The following is a 26,024-nucleotide window of genomic DNA, read 5'->3' as shown; positions in this document are numbered from 1 at the left end:
CACGTCCATAAATTCTTATAATTTTCCTTTCAAATTTCCTGAAACTGTCTTAATCTTTTTCACTAAGAGTCCATGCTACGCTTCTTTAAGTAACCGGGTCTAATCTGCGTTTTATATATAAGTATTTTAGTATTTCTGCTTATTATCTTACTTTTTATCACGCTAATATTCGCATTTATTACCAACTTGAATACGTTCTTTAATTGTTATGGTTGATCGTACCTCATTCTCAACAATATCTCCTCGATATTACTTAAATCTAGTCACCCGCTTCAACAATGTTCTCCCAACTTGTAGATTCTGTAGTTTTCTTATTTCTGAAGTTGATATCACCATATATTTAGTTTTGTTTTCATAGATCTCTAATCCCATATCATTAGTTTTTCTTTGCAGTTCATTACACACTTCAATTAACCGTTTCTTAGTCCTTGACAAGATGACTATATCATCAGCATAAGCACATAACTTACTTGATTTATTAAAAATTGTCCCTCTTTGATCTAAATCTTTAATCACATAATGTAAAACTATAATAAAGAATGTTGATAGTGCATCTCCTTGTATGCTATTGTATGCTCAAAACATTTTCCCATCATCTGTCTGATAATGAAGAGGTGATCAATGGTACTCCTGTTTGATCTAAATCCACACTGATATTCTTCTATTTTCTTTTCGGTAATTTCTTTAAGTCTGTCATAGATTATGGATGTAAGAATTTTATAAACTACATTAAGTAACATAATATCCCTGTAGTTACTACAATCAAATTTTTCTCCTTTTTTATAAGTAGGACAGCATGAAAATTTGAAATTTTTTAAATTTCAAATTTTCACATATATATATATATATAACACACACACATATATATATATATATATATATATATATATATAATCATTTTCACTAGATAATGATCGCGGTCACAATTAGGGTCTCTACAGCTCTTGACATCAATAGCCGAGGAAAAGTGATGTCTCAAGACTAAAACATGATCTGGTTTGCGTCGTTCGTGTCTGGTACACTCCAAGTTCCCGGGTGGATTGCTTTATGTGTGAACGATGTGGCTTTTTTATGAAGAATTTGTTTCTGATTACAAATTGCATCAGTAAATCACCATTTTCATTGTTTTTATAATTTAACGCAAATATTCCTGCCACTTACGTTTGATTTTCTTCTTTGCAATCTTAGCGTTAAAGTATCACATGACTAATAGAATATCATACCTTTGTGTCTTACATCAAACTTCGTCAAGTTGCTCATAAAATATATTTTTATCAATTTCTTGTTTCTCCTTAGTTGGTGAATGAGCTGAAATGACAGTAATGTACGTAAATTTTCCTTTTATTCGGTCATTCATAGCTTCGAATTCTAATATACTTTTCCGTACTTCTTTGCTTAATATTAAGCCAATGCACAGCTCACCAGTTCGTTCATTAGGACTGCTATAAATAACACTATAATGCTGTTGATCAATTCTCTCCCGTCCTTGCCATCGCATTTCTTGTAGTGCAATGAGGTCTATTTTATATTTCAGCATTTCATTATCCACTTCATTCATCTTTCTTATTTGTGGCATTGTCTCTTCCTATTATTTTATTCTTATTTTGGAGGTCTATTAATTGATTTCCCGTCAGGCGGACGAGTGAATGTGCGGCAGTTGTCTGGAGGAGTTTTATTTTGAATTCAGCATTTAAATTGTAAACATTGGTGGCTGAGATGACACCGTCTGGAGCTGTTTTATGGACTCACTATAACTTTTAATGTTCCTGAAATCAGCGAAGAATTTTTTTTTTTTGGGGAAAAAAAAATTCTAATTAGCTACACCCACAAGAACTCGGATGTGAAGTAACTGCAACAGACCACTGAACACTATCGACATATCACTGGGACAAAGCTTATACTTTGTCCCAGTGCGTACTCACTGGGGTCAAGCATCAACTGTTGACTCGAGAGAATGGTTAAAAGCTGCATTTCGTTAGATATAATCAGCGTGTCCGTGCCGATAGAATATTGAATTCAGTTCCTTGGGACGTGAATCAAAATACCTTTGAAATGGAATACATGGTGTGAATTAGTGTCAATTTGACAAGTATCTAAAGGTAAGATTCAGTTTCCTAAACGAATATTATTATTCCTCCCAAGTCACATTGCTCCTGCATGCACAGCCGTAACCATTATTTCCTCTATTGCAATAATAATAATATTAAATACTCACTCAATCAATCATCTATTAGCAGTCATGAAGTAGACAGATTGACAAACTCTGCAGGATAGAATTACTACTTTTTCAAAAAATAAAAATAAAAAAATAAAAAAATAAAATAAAATAATTAAATAAATAAATAAAAAATACATGTTATGAATAGGAAATAAATCAATAAAAAAATAAGAAATGGAAATTAATTTTGGGATCCCAATTATAAAAATTTATTTTAGTACGATTTCTATTCTAGTGTTTTAGAACAAATGTTGGCTATTAAATTGTTTTTCAAGTATCGATTTAATTCTGATATTATCTTAAATTAGAAAGTTTCAATGGGAAAAGCATGAAGTGTATGTTAATATGCGGTTACAGTGCTGAAGATCGCCACTACTTCTACTACTACCATGTCTCAGGGAGACGTAGAACTTGCATTCTGCGAAACCCTTGTTGTTGTTGTTGTCTTGTCCTTTGAAGAGTCTTAGATGTTTCCGTGCGCTCTTTGTACTGCTTTGGCTATGTCTGTGATTTTGTTTGTATAGAGCTGTTGTTCAGGATTAGGATCTATTTCTTGCAAGGCTGCTGTAATTGCTGGACAGGTAAAGATGTGAGTGGGTGTCAGTTCCGTATTGGGGCAGTTGTTGCAGTTTCTATATGTTCTCGTATCATCTGTATTGATCTTCATTCCTCTATAATGTGAAACCCTTGTTTCACGAGCAATATCTCAAAGCAGTTTCAGAGCATCCAGTGTTGTATGATATCCGGAAAGTAAGAAGGTGGAATGCACTCCCTGGATGAGTGTATGCCTAACTTTACTCTTTTGTAAATGAAATAATTAAAGTATGACGTCATTGGTATACGTCATCTAAAATGCAATGCAACTCGAATGGTAAAATTTATTTAAAAGTAAATACATTATTATTATACGGACAATATTATTAAGTCACTATTAATACTTCTCAGTGAAATTAGTATAAATATCGGGATTCTTCCCGTGTTTTCTTGGGCGAAGAATGCTGAAAAGAGTTGCTGTTTTGATATGGCCAAAATCTCTCTCTCTTGGTATTCGAGTTTGGAGTGGAAAGAATGCGAAAGCAGAGCACTCTTTAGATGGGTCACTCATAGAGGTTTTGTTGGTACTGAAGTAGGTGTTATTTCTGACATTTTACTGAAATGTTATTTGACATTTTCTGATGTTATTACTTACTTGAAGGTGACAGTTTATGAGGGTCTTCAATACAGTTTTGCTGGAGCTGAAGTAGGTGATATTTCTGACTTGCTTTCTTTAAAACATCAACCATTTTTATTTCTACCCAAATCAAGCCCACTGAAAGTTTGCGAACGAATAGTTTCTTATTTTCGATGTTTTAAGGAAAGGCGAGATTGTTATTACGGGGGCCCCGTAATTGCACTGTCGTTATTGCAAGACGGTTATGGATCCATGGGTCAATTGGTCACCCGGTGACCAATCTGTCCTCGTGGTTGCAGTAGAATTGGAGTGTCAAGACGGTTGGCAGTTGGTTTGCCCGAACTGGAGAAGGGATAATTAGGTTTTCGAGGTCGGACAAAAAGGTCTGATTGAAGTGTGTAGTGCCGACCTATTGCACTTCATCTGGGCCTTTTCCATGTCTGTTTCAAAGAGTCGACCCTTTGATGCAGGATGGTAATCTCGAAAGCCAGTAAAAATAGGATTTAGTATTAGGGATAATTAGGTTTTCGAGGTCGAACAAAAAAGGTCTGGTTGAAGTGTGTGTAGTAGCGAGCTATCTTTGCTCTTCATCTGGGCCTTTTCAATATCTGTTTCAAAGAAGTCGATCCTTTGATGCAGGATGGTAACCTTGAAAGCCCGTAAAAATAGGATTTATTATTAGTTGCTGAGGCAAACGGCCAGCTGTTCGTTCGCAGGTGTGGTGAGGCAGTGGCCCCTACCCAGTTTCTGCGTTCTGTATTTCTGCAAGCATTCTAAAGAGTGAGAGGGAGTAAAATCGATTTCCTTTGGGGTGGGCTGGTGGGCTAAAAATCGAAAAGTATACTGTGAGTATTTTCTTAAAACATATTTACCGATGAGTCTAGAATTATGGATTAAAAATTTTCATGAGATCAAATCAAGGTTTTATTTGGCTTTATCATTTCAATTAATTTTTTGCATATTTTATATTAAGCATTCGATAATATACTAGAAGTTATAATTTCTTCATTTATTTTGTGATCGAATGGACTATATTTTGGCTTTTCTCAAAACCTTCATTTCAGTTGTTATTAATCTTTGTGTTTTTGTTTTGTTGTTCAGATTTCACATCCAAATAATAGAACTGCTTTGGTTAATGTATTGTGTACTTTTAGTCTAGTTTGTTTTTGAACTAGGTTATGTTTAAATACAGCGTTAATTGCACCTGTTTTAAATATTTATTCCATTTATATTTATTCATGTGGCTTCCTACTATACCCGTTTTTTAAATCTGTTGCCTAGTTCCATATTTAATTTGCCATTTCGATAAAAACCTGTGCCTAAACAGCTAAAATATTTTACTTGTTCTATACGATTTTCATTCAGAATGAAACTAAAATTTATGCCCCTGCCTATTCTGATAGTTTTGGCCTTTTATATTGTTTATTTTAATGCCAAATTTGTTACGGCTGTTATGCAAGAGAAGTATGGACATATGCAACGGTTACGTTTAGGAGATGAACATCATCTGCATAAAACAAAGAGCTAAGTCTGACATGTTAGGTTAGGTTAGGTTAGCATTTAAAGACACAATAACCTCATTTTTAACGTGGTTATTGTGCCTTTTAGCTGTATTATATCAAATGTTTCAGTTAAATCAAAAGAAATGTAAACAGGATTATTTTAATGATTCCAATGATTTCTATGTCATTTGTTTTTATATAAATTTATTACAGAATTTATTGTAGATCTATTTCCTTGATTTTTTTTTCCAGTTTTCTTTAAATTAGCTTTTTACTCTGTTTTAAACCATGGTATCCATCTTTTATTATTTTTGTACTAATTGTACATATCAAAACAGAGTTGCTGTTTTGATATGGCCAAAATCTCTCTCTTGGTATTCGAGTTTGGAGTGGAAAGAATGCGAAAGCAGAGGACTCTTTAGATGGGTCACTCATAGAGGTTTATTTGGTAATGAAGTAGGTGTTATTTCTGACATTTTATTGAAATGTTATTTGACATTTTCTGATGTTATTACTTACTTTTAGATGACAGTTTATGAGGGTTCCATACAGTTTTGCTGGAGCTGAAGTAGGTGATATTTCTGACTTGCTTTCTTTAAAACATCAACCATTTTTATTTCTACCCAAATCAAGCCCACTGAAAGTTTGCGAACGAAGTTTCTTATTTTCGATGTTTTAAGGAAAGGCGGGATTGTTATTACGGGGGCCCCTGATTACACACTCGTTATTGCAAGACGGTTATGGATCCATGGGTCAGTTGGTCACCCGGTGAACAATCTGTCCTCGTGGTTGCAGTAGAAATTAGAGTGTCAGGACGGTTGGCAGTTGGTTTGCTGCACTGTGGAGAAGGGAGAATTAGGTTTCTGAGGTCTAACAAAAAGGTCTGGTCGAAGTGTGTGTAGTACCGGGCTATCTTTGCACTTTATCTGGGCCTTTTTCCTTTCTGTTTCAAAGAATTCGACCCTTTGATGCAGGATGGTAACCTCATAAGCCCGTAAAAATAATAGGATTTATTATTAACTGCTGATGCAAACGGCCAGCTGTTCGCTCGGAGGTGTGGTGCGGCAGTGGCCCCTACCCAGTTTCTGCGTTCTGTATTTCTGCAAGCATTTTAATAAATCAGAGGAAATACAATTAGCTTTCTTTGGGGTGGGATAAAAAGAGAAAAGTATATTGTAAGTATTTTCATAAAATATATTTACGGATTAATCTAACATTATGGATTAATGAAAGTCTATTGAGATCAAATCAAAATTTTCTTTGGTTTCATTATCTTTTGCAATGTTTTCTTCATCGATTTCCCCCATGGAATTAAATGTGTGCACAGTTGTCCACGCGTTTTATAAATACACAATCATTTCTCAATAAGCATTATCCTCATTTAGTTTTTAATTTATGTTTAAACAGGACAGGATTGTATTTGTTTATCATATAAAGGTAAACGTAGCTATCAGTCATTCCAGTGCCTGTACACTTATCCAGTGGCCATAATCTGTAGTATTATTAACATTTTTTTCTCTTGTAACGAAAATAAGAGAAAAAAATGTTAATAATACTACAGTTTGCAAAAAAGGGGAAAAAAAGAAGCTAGATTTTCACAGTCTGTCCTGTTTTCCCGTCAATTGTGCATAAAGCTGAACATTTGCAGATTGAGGGCAAGTTCGTTTATTATTATTACCCCCCTTTTTTTTTTTGTTAATACAATGCGAACCATCCTACTCACGCCATTAATTTGCCATAGGTTTTGTAACTTCTAGTGTATGGTAATAATATATTTATAAATATAATACGACACATGTTATCTTTTATAATTTAGGGTTTTTTATTTTTATTTTTAATATTTTAATTATTATGTGCTTGAAAGTTGCCATTGAGAGGTGTACTTTCATTGGATTTAGTTGAAAAACACAGGGGTGGGACAGAAGGTAGTTACATCCCTAAATTACAACTAAAACTAAATAATTTATAATTTTTTTTTTGTTTTTCTTCTCGCTACGATGTTTTTTTATAATGGAAGGAATAGACTGTGTTTATTATTATTATTACGGGTATCTCCATGGAGTCAGAAGACTCATCGCGGGAGACCCTAGCTATCAAAACAATATCTATCATACCTCTTCTTGAACTCATTTACAGATGAAGCACTCACAACTGAGTCAGGCAACGCATTCCACTCATTCACCACTCTTGCAAAACATCTAGTTCTCACACCCTTGTTAACCACACTTTTCCTTACTTTCCAGGGATGACCTCGTGTTCTGCTGAAATATTTCCCTTGCATCAATCTTATAAAAACCTTTTAGTAATTTAAATGTTTCTATCATATCCCCCTCTTCTCCTCCTATCAACCAACCTCTGAAATCCACAAGCTCTCCATCTATCAATGTAGTGAGCATTTTTAGCATCACTCACCAACTTAGTCATTCTCCTCTGAGGAAGTGGTGAACCTCTCCACCAATTCCTCATCTCCAAGGAATCCAGGCGACCAGACTTGAGCACAGTAATCCAGATGTGGACATATCAACGCCTTATAAAGAGGAATAATAACCTCTTTATCTCTGGATGTTAGTGTGTTCTTCAATAACCAAGTAATCTTATGAACTCTCTTGGATACCTTAGCAATATGTCCTCTGATCTTCAATTTTCTATTAACTAACACCCCCAAGTTCCTAGCCTCATCATTCTCTTGGAATACAGTTCCATCAATGTGGTACACAGCTGATAATATTTTAATTCCAAAATGCATAACTATACACTTTCCCACATAGACCTGACATCCATTACCTTTTGTCCATTTTGTCAGCTTATTTAAATCACCCTCCAAACTCTCAACATTAGCTTGATTTTTTTATTGCGCTACTCAACTTTGCATCATCAGCAAACAACTGAATATTTCCCTTCAAGTCATTTCCAATATCATTTATATACAAATTAAAGAATAACGGCCCCAGCACAGAGCCCCGAGGTGCACCACTGGTCACCTGCTTCATCCTGGACTCAGCTCCTCCATACACTGCTTTCTGGCATCTCTCCATGAGCCATTCTCTTATCCATATCACCAGTTTAGTATCCATCCCCATTTGTTCTAATCTGTGTAACGGTATTCCATCGGACATCCTGTCAAAAGCCTTAACAAAATCCAGAAGTACCAGTGTGTAGCCATTCCCCTTGTCCAACTCAGATGTCATTCTATTATAAAAAGTTAATAAATTGCTAAGGCAGGACCAACCTTTAACAAAACCATGTTGGCCCCTATTGGGTATCATATTCTTATCCACCCATTCTTGAATTCTGTCCTTAACCAACTTTTCCAATACTTTTACCACCACTCCCAAGATAGTGATTGGACTGTAATTTACTACCGCAGCCTTAGAGCCCTTCATGCAAAGGAACTACTTTGCCTTCCTTCCACTCATTAGGAACCATACCCAGAGTTAAAACTTAAGTTAAATAATCAAGTAAGAGGCGTTATCAATTCCTTTTCTCGTTCACGTAACATCAGCTTTAATCCCGAGCTGATAATCCTAAATCTTCAGCAGTGTTAGCATTTAAATTGTGCAATATAGTAAGTCCTGTGATTCATTAACTTCAAATCTCATATCAGTTATTGCTACAGGTACAGAAATATCCTCGCTTGGCTGACAGACTTTTGAAAAGTGGTCACTCAGTAACTGTACATATGATTTGGTCACCTCGATACACCTGGTTCGAAATGTAGGCATATTTTATCTTTTTTTTTTTTTTTTTACGTCATGTTTTTTTTCCCCCTTAATTATTAAGATTAATATCACTAGATCTTAAATATAGATTCTCTTCGTGCATTCTGATTACGCTTTTTGTATGATGTCATCCGAATATGTTATCATTTTTTTCTTTGTTATTTATTGAGAGCACTCGATGGCATCATATCTATCTTTAACATTATCTATCAGTCATTACATACGATTTACTAGTTGATAGATCATCTGAAATGTATACTTCTCTACATTCGTTACTGCGAGCTATTTGACCTCCAGACATTTTCTCTTTTTGTTGTTACAAATGACTCGATTTGCTATCTTTAGATGCGATAGCCCGGATTACAAACACCAGAGAAATCTGAACGCTATCAAAAGTTGAGCGTGTCACGTGCGTGTGTGATGGATACTCACGCACGTGGCTGGTGAACTGAAACCGACATAATCTGTAAAGCCGGGAAATAAATGCACGAAAACTGAACTCTCCATTTAGGCCTAGGTCGCGTCTGAAGATGTTTTCAACGAAACCTCGACGACCGGGATTGTCAGCATCCACGCGACAATAACAAACGCACGCTACTACTGTTATGACACAGATGGAACGATTGTTTTCAGGTTGTCGTGTGATTTTACACTTTGTATCAAAAAAAAGCGCTCTTTCTCCGTTAACTATGCCGTCGACAAATCGACAACCATGACCTCGGTTGGAATGAGAGTCACTTGAAAACTGGGCGGAAATTATCTCATCTAACCGGAAACAGGTACCGTTATATGTCCGTTACAGAGCACTGAAGGGTTAGCCTATTGACATTTTTTTTTTTTTTTTTGCATGGTAAGAGCTCTCCGAGAGATTCTAAACATTCAAATCTATTCCCAGAGGGCGCCAGCGTCATAACTTAAGTTTGTTCTTACCTGATGTGTGTGTACACCGAGGAGCGGATTGTGTACATTACCATTAATGGTGTGCCGAAGAAACTAACGTCGTGATTGTAAGAAATCATTTCGCCGTGGGGGTTTCATCAGGTGGTCATAGGTGGTTGCATCTTGGCATCGTTACCTACATTCTTGATCATCCTAGCACAACGCAAACGAGCGAAAAGAGGCTGAAACAAAGTGGATTGTGGGTAATATTAGGTTAACGAGACAGTTCTTATCAGGCATGCGTAACAAATAGGTGGGAATCTCCAGGCCTTACACGCACATATTTGTGTTCGCTTTTCCTTCAGCATGGAATTTAGAAAAGGTGACTTTTATTCCGACGTTAAATGCTCTTTGCTAGCCACAAAACGATCTGTTCTTTAAGCAATTCTGCGCTTGTTTAGTAGAAGTGTATTTCACGATACATTCGGACTTGCCTTTTAATGTCAGAATGCAGCGAGTTGGGAATAAAAGAAAAAAAATAAAATAAAATAACATATCTATAATTGTTTTGCTTCGTCAACAGAAGGTTATTTTGCTCTACCATTTTATAGGAAGCATAAAATAAAACGATGTAAATAATATTTTAACAAACTCTAGATTATTTCTGTACGCAAATAATTTTTTTAAAAAAATTTATAACATCTCATATATTTCAGAAATAATTACCTACACTGCTAATTTGTACTTACGTTTATGATAGCAATGCCTAAATGAGCTCTTTGTGGGATAAAAAAAAATGCCAACGGTTCGTTTTATTTTTATTCAAAACTCCTTTCATTGTTTTGTGTTATGTAGCAAACAAACTCTTTTGGCCGTATTTATTGATCATATTGAACATATCGTTTGTCTGCTTATTGTTAGGTGTACTGATATGAGAGCTCGTAAACGCTGTTCACAGGTTATAGAGATATATAGTTTTAAGTTTTCTCTTGAAAAGCAACTAGAAAATTAACAATTATAATAACAATTCTTCCAGGGCGCAGGAAAGTCAAAAGTGCAACACGGGAAAAAACGTAATGAAAAATAAATAAATAAAAAAGAAATCTTTTATTTTACACATTATGTATTTTTAAGAGATCGACCGCTAATTAAACATTAAAACAAAGAATTATTTTACAGTTTGAGAGACACAATTAGCATATTGCAAGGCATTGTTAAGGGGTAAGTATAAGAAAGGCTATATTTGATATTACTAATTTCTTCAGCTGATATGGATCGGACTCTCCAAACTATAATCGTCTAGTTGAATCCATGGACCCCAAATAATAACGATATGATACTCTGTACCATTTCGCTACCAAGCACTATTTTATATCACAATGCATTCTGCAACATGACGTATACACCTTTAGCTTACCTATTGCTTCAAATCTGTGTGAAGAAAAATAGATGAAGTCGGTGATCTCTGATCTCGGCACAATTCTCAACTTAGGATAGTTATGGAATTGCTAGCACGTGCTATTACGGATATGCTGAGTCTAGTCTTCATTCAAAGGGCTCCAGAGACAGTATTGCTACAGGATTGGCTTCAGGTTACCTCACATCTTTTACAGAGTTATATGCACTGTAGACGCAGATAATTTTTGAGGTTTCTTCATCCTCATGAATGTATTCATCTGGAAAAAATGCAGTTGACATTTGGGGGCTAGTTTATCTTGCCGACCCGTCATAAAAGATTTAATATATTTTTAAATATCCGCAACAGATGGAGATTATGATAACAACTAAATTCCTTTCCAGATGAATATTCGCAAATTATCTAAGACTCCTTTAATAGATTCTTCTTACTCAACTGGGACCACGAGAAGGTCATGTGAAAGACACCACAGTTTATGAACGCATAAAATTCACTGAAGTACAACGGCTTCATACCATAACCACGTGACTCAAATTCAACAATGTGATTTGTGTGTTTCTTTTTGGAGCTTTCTTTCACGTCTTAAATATTCATTTATGCTGTTGCTAGGTTACAAGAAAGTTGTTCAAAACGTTTTTTTTTTTTTTGGTAATGCTAGTATTTTATTACTTGAATTTGTTGCTATGAGAAATTTTTTTTTTTTCAACATTTACTTATCTAAAGTGAACTACAGCATTCCTCTCCATCATGGGCACAAAATCTCTTGGCACAAAATCAATCATTCGGCAACTGATCTATATGAAATAATTATTTCAGCATTGGAACTTCGAGAAGAAGAAAAAAAAAACTTACAAATCTTACTTAAATTAAGGGGATATTAAATCCCGCATAGTTTTAATTCCGATATTTAATATCCCCTTAATTTAAGTAATGTTTTCATTGCCGAAATGAAGCTTATTAGTTCTTTATACTTAAGTAACTTAATGGTTGCACCTGTTTGGAAAACTCGTTCGCAGAGTACATAAGTTCTTTTCGCTATACACTTCGGTATTAAGTCTAGCTACTCACTGATGAAGCCTCAAAAAAGGCTGAAACCGGTCTGGGTAGTGACCTCCCTCCATAATGTAATAACAGCATACATTTCCTAGGAAATGTGTTTTTACATTATGGAAAATACCTAAGAATAGCGATCTGAACTTCCTCCACCTTTGCAACGAGTTGCCCGGTATTGTACTACGTACTAGGATCACTTGCATTGGCTAACGCTAGTGTCGCCGATACTTTATAGTTTACTATAATCGGCAAGAAACTCTCTGATTCCGATCTTTGAGTTTCTTATTCGGTTTTAAAACTATGCGGGATTTAATATCCCCTTAATTTAAGTAATGTTTTCATTGCCGAAATGAAGCTTATTAGCTCTTTATACTTAAAGTTACAAATCTTATTTCCTGAGGGATATTTGGACAATAAGCAATAAATCGCACTTTGTAGTACTGACCCATATCGTAATGTATTTGACAATGGTTATGTGCGTAGCATTTTCGAACAAATTCTGCGATACTATCTAAACATCCATTAAAAGTTCGTCTGTTTACGCTACACATTGGAATGTTAGTCGTCAGTTAAGTTAAACAATGCCCTCTGGTGGACCCAGCTAAGAGCCGTGTCACAGTACAGTGCACAATGCGATTAGTAATCCAAGTCGTTCATATATGTTTACTCTTGATGAGCTCAATGTCGCGATAGCTTTATTATGCGTGGAGAATACAATTAAACAGCGACATTAATTTATCTTGCCCGATTATTCGGCCGAGTTCCTGTACGCTTCTGTAACTCCTAACAATGGTTCGAAAGTTAATGACCTATTAGTGACATCTGATGGGCAAAAGTGATAACAGCCTGGAATCAATCATTCAATATTCTCTAATCTGCATACATATACAATTTTTAAATCAAGTTGTCTCATTTATCTGATTAATAATTCACAGTTGATTCAATATCCATATATCTAATTCTTAGCACTTAGTTAATAACAAGGTTAGCGACATAATTAATTTAACTAAGCATAATTAATTTAAATAAATAAATAAATTATATATATATATATATATATATATATATATATATATATATATATATATATATATATATATATATATATATATATATATATATTAATAATGTAATACATTGTGTATATTTCCGGATAAACTTTGGCCTTTTAAAATTACAAAATTTATAATTAAATTTTATAGTTTTTAATTTTTGTGGATTTTATAAAATTTATAATTGAATATAACTGAACCGAAAGAGCAGTCTTCTATATATTCATACTTATTTCTATTATTATTTGACTTAACACCTGCATTTGACACCAGGGAGTCCAAAGACTCATCGAGGGAGAGTGTGCCAACATAATCGAACGATTGGTTCCCTTCCAACTACTAACCGCGCTCAAACTTACTTAACTGAGTCATTAGTAGCAGAGGCTCTACCAATCGACCAACCTTTGCTGGCCGATTCTTTCCAATACCTTATAAAATTTTAAATGATTCTGAGACTCATTTCCGTGATAAGATAGGTGATGAGCAAAATGGATACCCCCAAGGGCAGATCCTGCGCACACAATTACTTTTCTTTGAACTTGCTATTTAAAAAAGCACAAAGAAATTAATAGACACATTAGTATATAAAATTATTGGAAAGCTTTTAACTATGCGAATGGATTCTACCTTTAGACATAGTTGCTCACGATGAAACTCAAAATCAAATAATTGCATGTGTTGAAATAACAAATCTCGAGCAAGAAAGCTGCTTTAGCTTTCCCAGTTATAATTTTACTTACAGAGAAGACATTAACATTAATAATAAAATTCACAAAGCACAGCAGAACACTTCGAATAGTTAATCAAGTTTTTAATCCAATAAAAATACAAGAGACATGCTAGAATTAAAGCATAGAAGACATTGCAAGACCAATGTTTACCTATGGAATTGAAGTCTGGGCTATCAGAAAACAAGGAGAACAATGGCTTACATTTTTTGAAATAAAATTCATGAGAACTGAGGTTTAATACGTAACTAAATATGATACCTATAATACAATATATCTAACAATATAGACATACAGCATGTAAACAAAGTGGACATAGTCACGATATTTCGATAGATTCTTCGATTATATCAACTGTAAAAATTGCCTGAAGGGCGGAGACCTAAACTTTTAACTCTAAGTCACGTCAAAACGTAACTTAGAGTTAAAAGAGCTTCGGGTTCAAATCCCGCCGTGGGCATGGATGTTTTGTGATTGTCTGTGAAAATAATAGTGGTGATGGTGGACAGTAGATGGCGTTGGTGTAGATGAGGCGGTTTGTGGATGAGGTTGAGTGGTGGAGATGGAGAGGTGTAGAGTAGGTGTCCTCCCTCGATGGACTCCGTGGAGGTGTCAAATAATAATGATTTATTTTATAATTTTAATGATAATAATACTTTATTAACACATAATTAGGAAGATTGTTACTAACCTAGCAGTTGTAAAAGTTATCATTATATGAACACATTTATGGCCTCCGTGGGGTCAGCATCAACAATGCCCTTTGGAAATACCAAACTGAGTTCAAATCTGGTCTGGGACTTGCAGAACTTTTGAAGAGATGGTATATTAGCCAGTCGCATTGTCAATTGGATGACAGATGATGACATGAAGGCACAACTAATGATCTAGTGGCGTTATCACATGACGATGATGATGATGATGAGGCTGTTGCAGTCACAGAATTGCTAGAGTAGTTATTTTTTTGTGATGATGATGATGATATTTCAAACCTTTTTTTTTATTTTAGCTGTAGATGGCTCTTCTACCGCCAGTACCATGATAGTATGCAGGCAGTCAAGGGTATTCATGTAATTATCCTGGTGTTGCTGGGAGCTTTCAGGATACTTACAGGTAAGAACTAACATCATCATCTCTTAACAATGATATAGTGATACAATATAAATTAACCTGATTTAAAATTCTATAAATGTTTTTTCTAAAGTCATTAACATATCCGAAATGGTTATCGTATTGACATCTGCTAAGATTTTGAATTAAATCTGCAGTAGATTTAGGAAATGTCTAGTTATTCGTGTCTGACTGTCACGTTACCTTAGGTTAAGTTAGATGTAACTAATGATGTTGTTTATTGTTGGATTATACAGAAATAATGATAGTTAATGCAGATCTCTGATCCCACCTTTAATCCCGCTAGTTGACCAAAGTTCCGGATCCAGTGACATAAACCATTAAAACGCTCACAGGTTGAAGTGAGGTGTTATTGGCTTCCGATACAAGAGCGACATCCTGGGGTCACTCTGTTACCTCTCCACAATAATGCAGAAGCTATAAAGTTACGATAACTTGTTAATTTTAGAATGAAATATATTGGGTCGTATAAATGCTGTTACCTCCCTTTGACCTTCCACAAGTGTCGAAAAACCGGTCTACTCCCTGACCTTTATGACCCGGAACAACGAACTATGATCACCTGACCGTAACCAGTATTTAGGAACCACTTGTGCATGATAATTATGTAAAACCCGTTGATTGCTGATTGTTCTGCGGTCCATTAGAATCACACACATGCGGATATTAAAACTCACAGTCCGAGCAGATGAGGAGTGCCTCTTTCATGCCCTACCTTTCTATAGGAGTGGGGGTGTCAGAAGGACTATATTAATAGAGAATAATGGAGCCAGCGATATGGAAATGCTAGTATGATAGAAATCAGGAAATAGGCGACGAAAACTTGAAATTTAAGTGTATGTTGGTGTCTGAACTGGGCTTCCTTGACTTCCTTTTGCTTCGCATTAATTTTTCTCCTTCATAGGTCGTGTTGCGAGGTCACGAAGTAATACAGCACCTAGATTATAGTCATATTTTCACAAAGGGAGTGTTAGAAAACTGTAATCCCCCTAAGGACAAGGAAGACTAGGATCCAGACATTGTTACTAACAGACTTTCACTTTGAGTTTTTGTTGCTATGATATGATAAACTGAGTTTGCGTATTTGTTTACAGCTAAAGGGAACTCGTTGCCAAAATTTGTCCTAGGTGGGATCACCGATATAATAGTAAAAGTGAAAGAAGGACCAGACACTGTTGGTAAGTAAATTAAAATTCAAATGTAATATTGTTAGTCAACAAACGTGCTGCCATCTATCGGTAATGTTTCCAACGCGTGGAAATATCTAAATATCTTTCTGTAGACATTCTTATCACCGACTCTTTTAAAGTTATTATTATTTATTTTATTTTTATTTTTTAAAGGAAAATTACTCTTCAAATTACAAGGGGAAGATGCTGACGGAGATATTCTTACATTTGGAGTTGTGGGGCCGGTGGCTGCTGAACTTTTGCGAATCGAAAGGTTGGGCAGTACCGAGGCTAACGTATTTCTCAACAAAGAATTGGACAGAGAGGTGAGTGATTTGTTAACGAGAAGGTAATTGTTTAGAGGGCCCTGGTAGGTCACTGTTTTACATTGTGTACGTTATCATTGGGCACATCTACTAAACGGTCCCTGTTCTATAGTTCGGTGATTATAACGTACATATGTATGGAATCCAACACGGGTCACCAACTTATTTGTCTTCGTAATCATTCCTAGTGTGTATTGTTCTATGAAGATAAATGGGAATGCCGTGAGCGATTGGGAACGTAAAGTAGTGATATACGAGGGTGAGAGTTCAATTAGACATTTTGTAGTGGGTGGGACACGAGGAACCACTGATGTGTTCAAATGAATTATTTCTCTTGTCCGTAATTTCTTATCTGATCTATAAATAGAAGTCTGAGATTAAAATCAAAGCCAGCAGGTGGAGTGGGACGAAATGGTTTTCATGCGATAAGATTTCCTTCTTGAAATGCTACGTTTTCATGAATTCTCCCCTGACAAGTTGTAGCTTGTTTGTTCATGAGAAAGATGGTCTTCTTTTACTGTAAAAAGTCCTATAAAAGTAATTTCCCATCTACTTTGCTGATGTAATATTTTAAGATATATTTCTCATTAAACTCGTTCTGTCAGCTTCGATTCGAACTCCAGCCAAGAGGCTGCGAGTTCGAATCTCGCCTGGGACGTAGATGTTTGTGATTGTTTGTCCTACTAACGTTTTGTGGAAAGAGCATCTGCGGGCCCACCGCTTCTTCTAGAAGAAGGCTTCGCTCTCAAAAGCCGATGAGAAACATACAACGTGAAATGACATCACGTGTGAATATCTAACTTCACTCCGATGGTTTTAATTACTTCGATGATAACAAACTACTGTTTAGTGTGTGCAGATTCATGGCTTGATAAATACAGAACAGCAGTCTATCTAATGGCAATATCTGAATTTAATTAAACGAATTCTAAATTATATAATTATATAATTTATATATAATTATGTTATTTGATATAATTTAGTTTAATGACTAATTCATGTAAACCATCAGTGGTTTTAAACGAACTTCTAAAGTTACCGAATATTAATTACTAGTCTAATCCTCCTGAGTTAAGATGCTTAGAAGCAGTAGCATCACATTTATTCCAATGTACTTACTTAAAAATCTTGATCTATCTAATTTTTTTTAGATAAATCAAGATTTGTAAGAGTTGTTTAGAAAAACGTGTCCAAAATTATTTGAAATTGTTTTAATAATGTGTATGTATGCATATTACATTTTTCATTATACCTCATAAGCAATTTTAATGTTCTGTGTATTAAAATTATAAAACCAAAGATTTACTTGTGAAACAGGAAAGAAGTTAATAACGATCTGTTTTCTGTTACAGGTGACAGATTCCTATAATTTTGTACTAACACTTACAGATGATAAACTGGGAGAGGGGCAATATGTAAGTTGATCATTTTGTGGTTTACTAATTTACTAATAATTATTTTTTCTACTAAAATAATGCTCATAGCACAAAACGCATTGTTTTAAATATTATAAAAATGATCTTGGAACCTGTGTAATTCAGTATCGTTTGCATCCACAGTACTAGGCTTCCCGAAGAAAGACCTAAGTTCAATTCTAGTCGCTGTCTAGAGGAACTTTTTCTTGTCCTTTCTTGGGCCGGTTCCCGAGTTAGTCGCTGTCTGGCACCGGTGAGCATTTTTTTCCTCTCTGAAACTGGTGTTTTTCGTGAAAATAGCCCATAAAACCTGCACTATATTAGACAATAACATATTGTGTATGGGTAAGGGATCACCAAGTGATGGTATTTGTCTGCCGTCTCTTCACCGGATGCTGCTTAAAAATTAGTGGTAGTCTTGGACCACTTATATTTCATTGGCTACTAGTGGAGATCGAAACCCCCCTCCCCAGTCCCGAAAAGTTAGACAAAACGGCCTCGCCTGCTCTCCATAAGCAAATAATCTTAAAAATTTCTTTTTAAATATTTTTAAATTTGCTGACTTTTAGAATTTCCAATTAAATGCAATTTATTATTACTCTGTTTCATTCTGTTTTCATTTTTTAATTTGGAGACTGACACATGGTTGTAAATATAATTTAAAAAATAACTTTTCTGAAGGAGACTAAGTAAGAATTTGTCTATGTAGTGCACTGGTTTTGTTATATGTCACTTGACTGAATCCTCTCAGAAGATTACCAACAGCCGATGTCACTGATAGTGAACTAAAGCTATCAATACATCCAGCTTTTAGGGGAGAGATTATGGCAGACAAGTGCCGTCTTTCCCTTGCCCTATAATAAGTATATATTATGTCTGAAATACGTAGTAAAGCCCGATTTTCCAGAAATAAACGTTTCCGCAAGAGGCGCGGGGGGAGGAATTCAATCTCTTTTCAGGTATAACGATCTAGGATTCTGGTACGAATTTAGTTTATGGGATCAAGGCAGCATAGCAGAATTTCCTAGTCGGACACGTTTGATTAGAATCAGAGACTTCTCTTTCTTAAACTGGATTTTTCATCATAGAAACGGTGTCAGATTAAGAACATAGGCAACCTAGAGACAAAGCACCCCATAGGAATAATGGCTGCTTAAAATATTTAGTCAAAGGATAAGATAAGCTATTCGGACAGTGATGAAAGTTTATGTAAGGCAGGACAAAGGAAATCAGCGATTTCCTATTATGTGAGTTGCTAGCATCTTTCCTCGAATGGCAACCAATCAGCATACAGTATTTTTATGTATCTTGAGATTCGGGTGATTGCCTTTGTTTAAAACTCCCTCTGTCGACTTCGTGACTGGACAGTTGTTATAAACCCCCAAATACGGGTTTATAAGCAACGTAACACTAAATACCGAAAATAAATCGTTCACCCCTAATCCAAAAAGAATGTTTCTCAAAGCAGAAATGCATGATTGGTAGGATTGTTAACAATATATAATAATTTAATGTTCTCAAAATATGTATAATTAAAAGTTCCGGTTTTTGAATGTACAGCTTTAATCGTTATATCGAATGTCGTTTCTTTGTTTCAGGTGAGGCAGTCAATGTTAATTATTGTAGAAGACATCAATGATAACACGCCAGTATTCAAGCCTTTTAAATCTACCATTTCCATTAGAGAGGTCAGTGGCGCCACCTAGGTATCACTAAATTATATTAGAATGAAACTCAAAGAAGTGTGATTGCTTATAATATTATTTTTTATTATATAAAAGTATTGACTTATTATTATTATGATGATGATGATTATTATTCTAATTGTTTACTTATAGGATGCCAAGCCAGGAGTCATAGAATCAGTAGAAGCCATAGACAATGACGCTGGACCATTTGGACAAGTGATTTATCAACTTCAGGTAGAACATAATTGCTAATAGAAATCTTAACCATAACGAACATATCTGAAATGCCTAAATACTGACTTAGGCTGAAATTTAACGAACTTGAATTTATTTCTGTTTTTCTTTCTGTATTTTTAGGACCTTGGGGATGATACTGTTAAAACATTTTCAATTCAGACCAGTCAAGGCAAAGGTGTTATCAGCCTTATTGGATCCTTGGATTATGAAAGAAAAGGACTCTATCAGCTACGAGTATTAGCCCTTGTGAGTATATTTCACGGTTATTATTATATATGCACTCCAATAAAATAGGGACTTATCGAGGGATGACGCTCAAAGGTGAAATTCCTTGGTATTGATCATGCCTCTCCTTGTAAACATACACTGACGATGCATTCGCAATGCGCTCTGGTATTTCTCTTGATTCATTCACCACACATTATAAAAACAACTTGGATCTCGCATGCTTCTTGATCATATCTTTGCTTGCTTCTGCAGATGACACCAGTTCTACCCCTTCCCTCACCTACCATCAGCGGCAAAATTTGATACCTCTGGGTTATAGCAATATCCCCTTACTAAGTTGTATGCTTCTCTCTCCTCTCCTGTATCTCAAACATTGAAAAATCACACTTCTTCGGTCCATCTTCAATTGCAATGTTTCACAATTCAAATATGATTTTGGTTAGGTAGTGCTGTACCTTTTCCAGTTCCCTCATTTCTCAACTCTCTGTCCACCATTTCCCTCATTTCTCAACTCACTGTCCACCATTACTTCTAAGTCTCTGGCTTCATCAACCTCTTGCAGCAAATGCCAATTAATATAATATTCGACCTCCAATGCTTTCAGTTTAAAATGCATAATCTTGCACCGCTACTCATTACTGTTAATGTTACTCATTTGATAAAATATTAGTATCATAGATTTGTTAAAAAAATGCTTTCAAACAGTTTTGAGAAGGATTTGTTTTTCAAACAGTTATTATTATTTTCATTATAGGATCGGGCAAATACTGGCAGACGTAATACAGCAACGGCAGCCATTTTGGTAAAGGTGGAAGACGTAGCCGACCAACCACCAGTCTTTGTAGTTGTTCCATCTGTAACACGCATTCCTGAGGACCTGTCTATGGTAAGTGTCTCAGTCAGTGGCGGACCGTTAACTTTGGGGGCCCTGGACTAACACTCTTTGGGGGGGGGGGCTATCCAATTAACCAAAATTAACCCAAGTTTGGGTTAGTTGTGGCGACTCATTTGCCATTTTGTCGAAAAAACTGTTTTTTTTATCTTTTTTAATAGAAAAAATTATAGGCAACAAACATTGAAGAACTTTTTTATTTTATTTGATGCACTTGGATATACAAACTTTTATATACAGTTATAATGAAAAAATTTGGTTGTGCTATTATAGCACAACCAAATTTTTTCATTTGGTTGTGCTATAATAGCCAACCAAATTTTTCAAAAGTGACCAGATCGATGTAAAATAGCATTCGAGATACTCCCATATTATAGCCTTATTTAATTTTGTTATTACAAGATTATCAGTGAAAACCACCGCCATCCACATATCCCTAACGTCTTTAACTTCTTGCAATCCAATTCCATCAATGTAGCACACAGTTGGCTATCTTTTCACCCCCGAAGTACATAACCTGTTCTTTAAGTGACCATTCTCTTATATAGAGGGCGCCGTTGTTGAATTTTAAGACTTCCTAAATGCTTAAGTAAATAAATAAATTGTTATAAAGCTATAAATCTTTTCTTTTTAGCGAGAGTGTCTAACTTATCTTGTTTTTTGTTTACCTAGAATTCTCCTGTTCTAACAGTGAAGGCCGTAGATGGAGACAGAGGAGTTAACAATGCGATCTCATACCAGATTAAAAGAGGTGAGTGCGGTATATGGGAAGGTATAATTACACGGAAGAAATATGCGCATATGAATAAAAAGCTGGCTGCTCATGAATGTTAATTCGCTGTTGTATTTCACTACCAGGTACTAGATGGATGTACTTTCTCTGTTACTATTCTCAATCCCTTATTACGTCTCTCCCGTTCAAGGCTGTTTTTTCTATGGTTACCGCCGACTTTATTCATTTTAAAACTCGCTTATCTTCTTTCGTATTATTTATTTATTATGAATATACTATAACAAAGGAATCTCTGGCCTGTTTGTCATTTTAATAAGGATAAAAAGGGTGAGCTAAAACACCTCTTCTCCTTTGTATGATGAGAATGAAAAAAACTACACTTTTTTTAGAGAGAAATCTATAGTAATATCACGTATTCCTGGGATTTAAATGATAGTATTTCCACACTCTCTTGTTGAATAAATTAATTATAATAATAATTATTAATATTGCTAACTACTACCTACTAGAGTTAAACGCCAATCGAGGGAGATAGAGATTTATACCATTACAACGCTGATTATGAAAAAAAGACCCCCCCCCCCCCAAAAAAAAAAAAAAAAAAAATTCAATTTAGCAATAAGATCTTATTTCAACGTTAATAAATATTTTTCGAGTCTCTGATGAGAAAGATGTTGGAAGTTTTTTTTTTTTTTCCACTCGGTTAGACTATAATAAATCTGGTTTAATCCTTTATCCAAGTGGAGGCAAACAAAGTTTGAGCCTGAAGCATCTTCAGGACTGAGGCAACTCGTGGTAAAGGTGGATCAAGATCTCATCACTCCTAGTCTCAGTATCTCCCATAATGCAAAGCACATCTCCTTGCGGACATATATAATACTATGCATTAAGGGAAAGGCCACTACCCAGACCAGTTTCGACCTTTATTGAGGTCTCGTCAGTGGGAGCCAGACCCAGAAGTGGTGATACTAAGGCAGAAGCAATGGAGAAGTCATATTTACCTATACGAGTTGCCAAAAGATGTACCACCTTATTATTAAATTACTCTGGATTTAGAGAAAGATGTTGGAAGTTTTTTCCACTTGGTTAGAATATAATACATTTAGTTTAATCCTTTATCCAAGTGTAAACAACTTAGTATCACCACTTCTGAGTCTGGTTCCCCTGACGAGGCCTCAATGAAGGTTGAAACCAGTCTGGGTAGTGGCCCGTTCCTTAATGCATAGAATTATACATGTCCGCATGATCTGCTTTGCATTATGGGAGATACTGAGACAAATAGTGATGAGAGCTTGGTCCACCTTAACCACGAGTTGCCTCAGTCCTGAAGATACTTCAGACCCAAACTTTGTTTGTTAAATATTTACGTACGTAAAATTTTCCAACCGATACAAGCAAAATAGTTACCACTTTAAAAACTACAATGTTCATAAAAGAAAAGGTAATTTTCTGACGTGTAATAATAAACAACTCATCCCACAAGAAAGATTGATTATCCTAATATCGGAATGGATTCTCCTTCTTCTGACATGCGCAGAAGTGTCGAAGGGTCTCGCATCTGTGGGCGTCCAGTATTTGTACATCAAAAGGAAATCCTTAATCAAAATAAGAATAAGTACTAATAAGAAGGATAGAACAATTGTTTTTAAAGTAGTTTTCTCTATATTTTTAGGATCCATGATATAGAAGTTAGCATCCTGATATCGTTCCTTGTGCTTTCCACTCTATGCCTTCTCTGTTTATGTTCATGTATGTGAATAGTTCTTTTTTTATATCAAAATTAATTATTATATATGTATCACTAAAACCATTCCTTAGTTCATGGCTGCATTGTATCAGATAAATGCCTAATACTATAAAAACCCTAATGGAATGCTTCAAAAGGGACTTGTCTATGCGGGTTTTAGTCATATCTGAAGCACCTGTAGAACAGCAGAAAAATACAGACCAAAGCACTGATGCTATCTAGATTGGCGAGTATTAAAAATAGCGTTGCAGGTGGTGCCACGTAGTGGTGGAGTAGGAAAGTTTTGTGAGTCAAACATAGTGTACTGTTTCCCTTTATTCAAATGGGAAGAACATGGAATATTTAATGATGTTAGGTCTGTAGATTTTATATTTGGAAATCTTATGCGTATCCAATTTTTGCGTAAGTTCAAGGAGAATAAACTCCTAATTACATTTTGTTGTTACTTGAATGACTGGTTTAAAATAAGGTCACAAAACTAATATATAAAAAAAATGAAGAATATACAGTATGTGAATTGTGTTTGTCATTTAGGTGACAAAGGTTTCTTTTCCATTGATAAAAATGACGGAATGGTTACCGTAAGGAAAAAGCTGGATAGAGAAACCACAGACAACAGAAACGGAGCTTTCATTTTGGAAATTGAGGTGAGCAAGTTTGTTTAACGAACTTCCATAATTGACATTTATAATACTATTATAAGGACATCGTTTAAATTTAGAATTCCTCCTGATAGTGTAATTTATATGTAAACGATAGTCAGCATATATTCCTCTTAGGAAAATGCTTAAAAAAGCTTTCGAATATTCTTTTAAAAGTTCTGTATAATTTAAAAAGATTTCGCAGGTTTATATCTAGTTTTTAAGTTCTAAATTTAGATTTTTTTAAATGTGTTCTAACATTTATATTATTTTAATATAAAATAATATTATATTATTTTATATTAATTATTTAAATGTATTTAAATAATTAATATAATTATTTAAACGTATTTGGGTTTATGAATGTGTTTTTTAAACATAACTAATTTTTGTAATTAGAGCTTTCTATAATTAAATATTTAAGTTGATTCCACTTCTTATAAGGGCGTTTTAGGAGATTTATCCGATGTGAAAACTATCTTGTAGGCTAACGAGGTTGTTCTCGGAGTTTTCCCTCCTCCTAGTGTGACCACGGAAGTAACCATCATATTAACTGACGTGAACGACGAAACCCCAACATTTCGTAGCAGCCAGTACATTGCAGAGGTCACAGAGAACTCTCAGCTAAGTGTGCCTGTCAACTTTCTGGGCAACACGGTTCCAGAAGTATTTGATCATGACCAGGTATTGTATTTCATTTAAATAATTAAAAATATGTTGTGGTACCTTATCTCTTCATTATTATCCTCGATGTTTTCAAATTCGCAGTATTCGCGTTAGATGCCGTGCTAATAGCGTCTAACATTCGGGTCCAGTACCACTGTGTGAGTGGTCTTGCTCGCTATACATCTTTGTTTATATATTGCGTAATATATAAACAAAGTTGTATTTGAAGACGAGGCCTACCCCCTCCACACACACACACACACACACACACACACACACACACACACACACACACACACACACACACACACACACACACACACACACACACACACACACACACACACACACACACACACACACACACACACACACACACACACACTAACAGACATTTAGCATTTAATAAACTGTTATCAATGCAGCATGACATTCATTATATTGCAATGCTTGTTTTTTTTTAATCCCTTCCCATAATAAATTATAACCGAATAAAAGGTATTTGAGAAATTAGCTTAATATCCAGTGATCATTGTATCATAGAATTATTACATTTATTATTAATCAATATTTAGACTATTAAAGAAATTTTGTAATTTTCCATTGTATTTTATAACTATTAAGAAACCATATCGATGCACAATAGGTTCAAACTCTAATATGGATTTCCAATTTGAATCGGTTTTGAAGTGAATTTTAATTTATGCTTGAATTATGAAACACAATCATTTCCTGTTTATAGGGCAACAACGGAACCTTCCGTATTTTTTTGGAAGGCGATGACGGGGTGTTTGAAGTGACTCCCGAAGAAGGTGTAAACGAAGCCTCCTTTCTGATCCGCGTTAAAAAGTCAACCGAATTGGACTTTGAAAAGATCAAAGTTATGAACTTTAGGGTGAGTACGTGTTCGAGATTAATCTTGTTAGAATTTTTAAATAAAATCCGTACCAATAGAAAGAATTATGCAAAAGAAAATATTATACTCATCTACATTATTGTTATTGTGAACTGAACACTCTTATGGACTCCAACGAAGAAGACCATACCGTCTCATCAAGGTGAACAAAAAAGTACACGTGTAGAAGTTCCTCACACATGTGTGAGGAACTTCTACACGTGTTACTTCTTTGTTTATATCTCATCTGATTTTTTTTTTAAAATGTAATTCTTACCCACGAAAATGTTTAAACCAACACACACCGCGAGCTAAGGATTACACAAAATATTATGCATATATTTTTTTATTATTAAAATTTATGATTACATATTTAAAGTACATGTGATGCATTTAATTTAAATGCATCACACACACACACACACACACACACACACACACACACACACACACACACACACACACACACACACACACACACACACACACACACACACACACACACACACACACACAC

At 35.0% G+C, this 26,024-nt stretch overlaps 2 protein-coding genes across 2 annotated transcripts in view; one reads left to right on the top strand and one right to left on the bottom strand.

Moving 5' to 3' along the window:
* Nucleotides 1-1,237: 1,237 nt before the first annotated feature.
* Nucleotides 1,238-1,558, bottom strand: LOC150099226 (protein CFDP2-like). Its single transcript, XM_090404285.1, has one exon. The coding sequence runs from the start codon at nt 1,556-1,558 to the stop codon at nt 1,238-1,240; it is 321 nt and encodes a 106-aa protein (XP_090260411.1).
* A 13,204-nt stretch (nt 1,559-14,762) lies between these two features.
* The window catches only part of Cad88C (cadherin 88C), a 56,299-nt gene continuing 45,037 nt past the window's right edge, over nt 14,763-26,024 (top strand). Inside the window, exons 1-12 of the mRNA XM_090403585.1 lie at nt 14,763-14,852; nt 15,965-16,048; nt 16,214-16,365; nt 17,718-17,780; nt 19,379-19,468; nt 19,619-19,702; nt 19,826-19,951; nt 20,688-20,819; nt 21,498-21,576; nt 23,840-23,952; nt 24,433-24,630; nt 25,355-25,507. Of these exons, the coding sequence (XP_090259711.1) occupies nt 14,786-14,852; nt 15,965-16,048; nt 16,214-16,365; nt 17,718-17,780; nt 19,379-19,468; nt 19,619-19,702; nt 19,826-19,951; nt 20,688-20,819; nt 21,498-21,576; nt 23,840-23,952; nt 24,433-24,630; nt 25,355-25,507 (1,341 nt within the window). The 5' untranslated portion in view covers nt 14,763-14,785. The remainder of the gene's footprint in view (nt 14,853-15,964; nt 16,049-16,213; nt 16,366-17,717; nt 17,781-19,378; nt 19,469-19,618; nt 19,703-19,825; nt 19,952-20,687; nt 20,820-21,497; nt 21,577-23,839; nt 23,953-24,432; nt 24,631-25,354; nt 25,508-26,024) is intronic.

The sequence above is a fragment of the Typopeltis vanoorti genome, chromosome 14, assembly GCF_054136105.1.
Source record: "Typopeltis vanoorti isolate ZY-2024b chromosome 14, IOZ_Tvanoo_1.0, whole genome shotgun sequence".
In the NCBI taxonomy this organism is placed as follows: Eukaryota; Metazoa; Arthropoda; class Arachnida; order Uropygi; family Thelyphonidae; genus Typopeltis; species Typopeltis vanoorti.
This window is presented reverse-complemented; position numbering and strand designations above follow the sequence as displayed.

Bases quoted from the DNA above. Each gene is read 5' to 3' on its own strand.
- LOC150099226 (XM_090404285.1), bottom strand. From the start codon at position 1,558: ATGAATGAAGTGGATAATGAAATGCTGAAATATAAAATAGACCTCATT.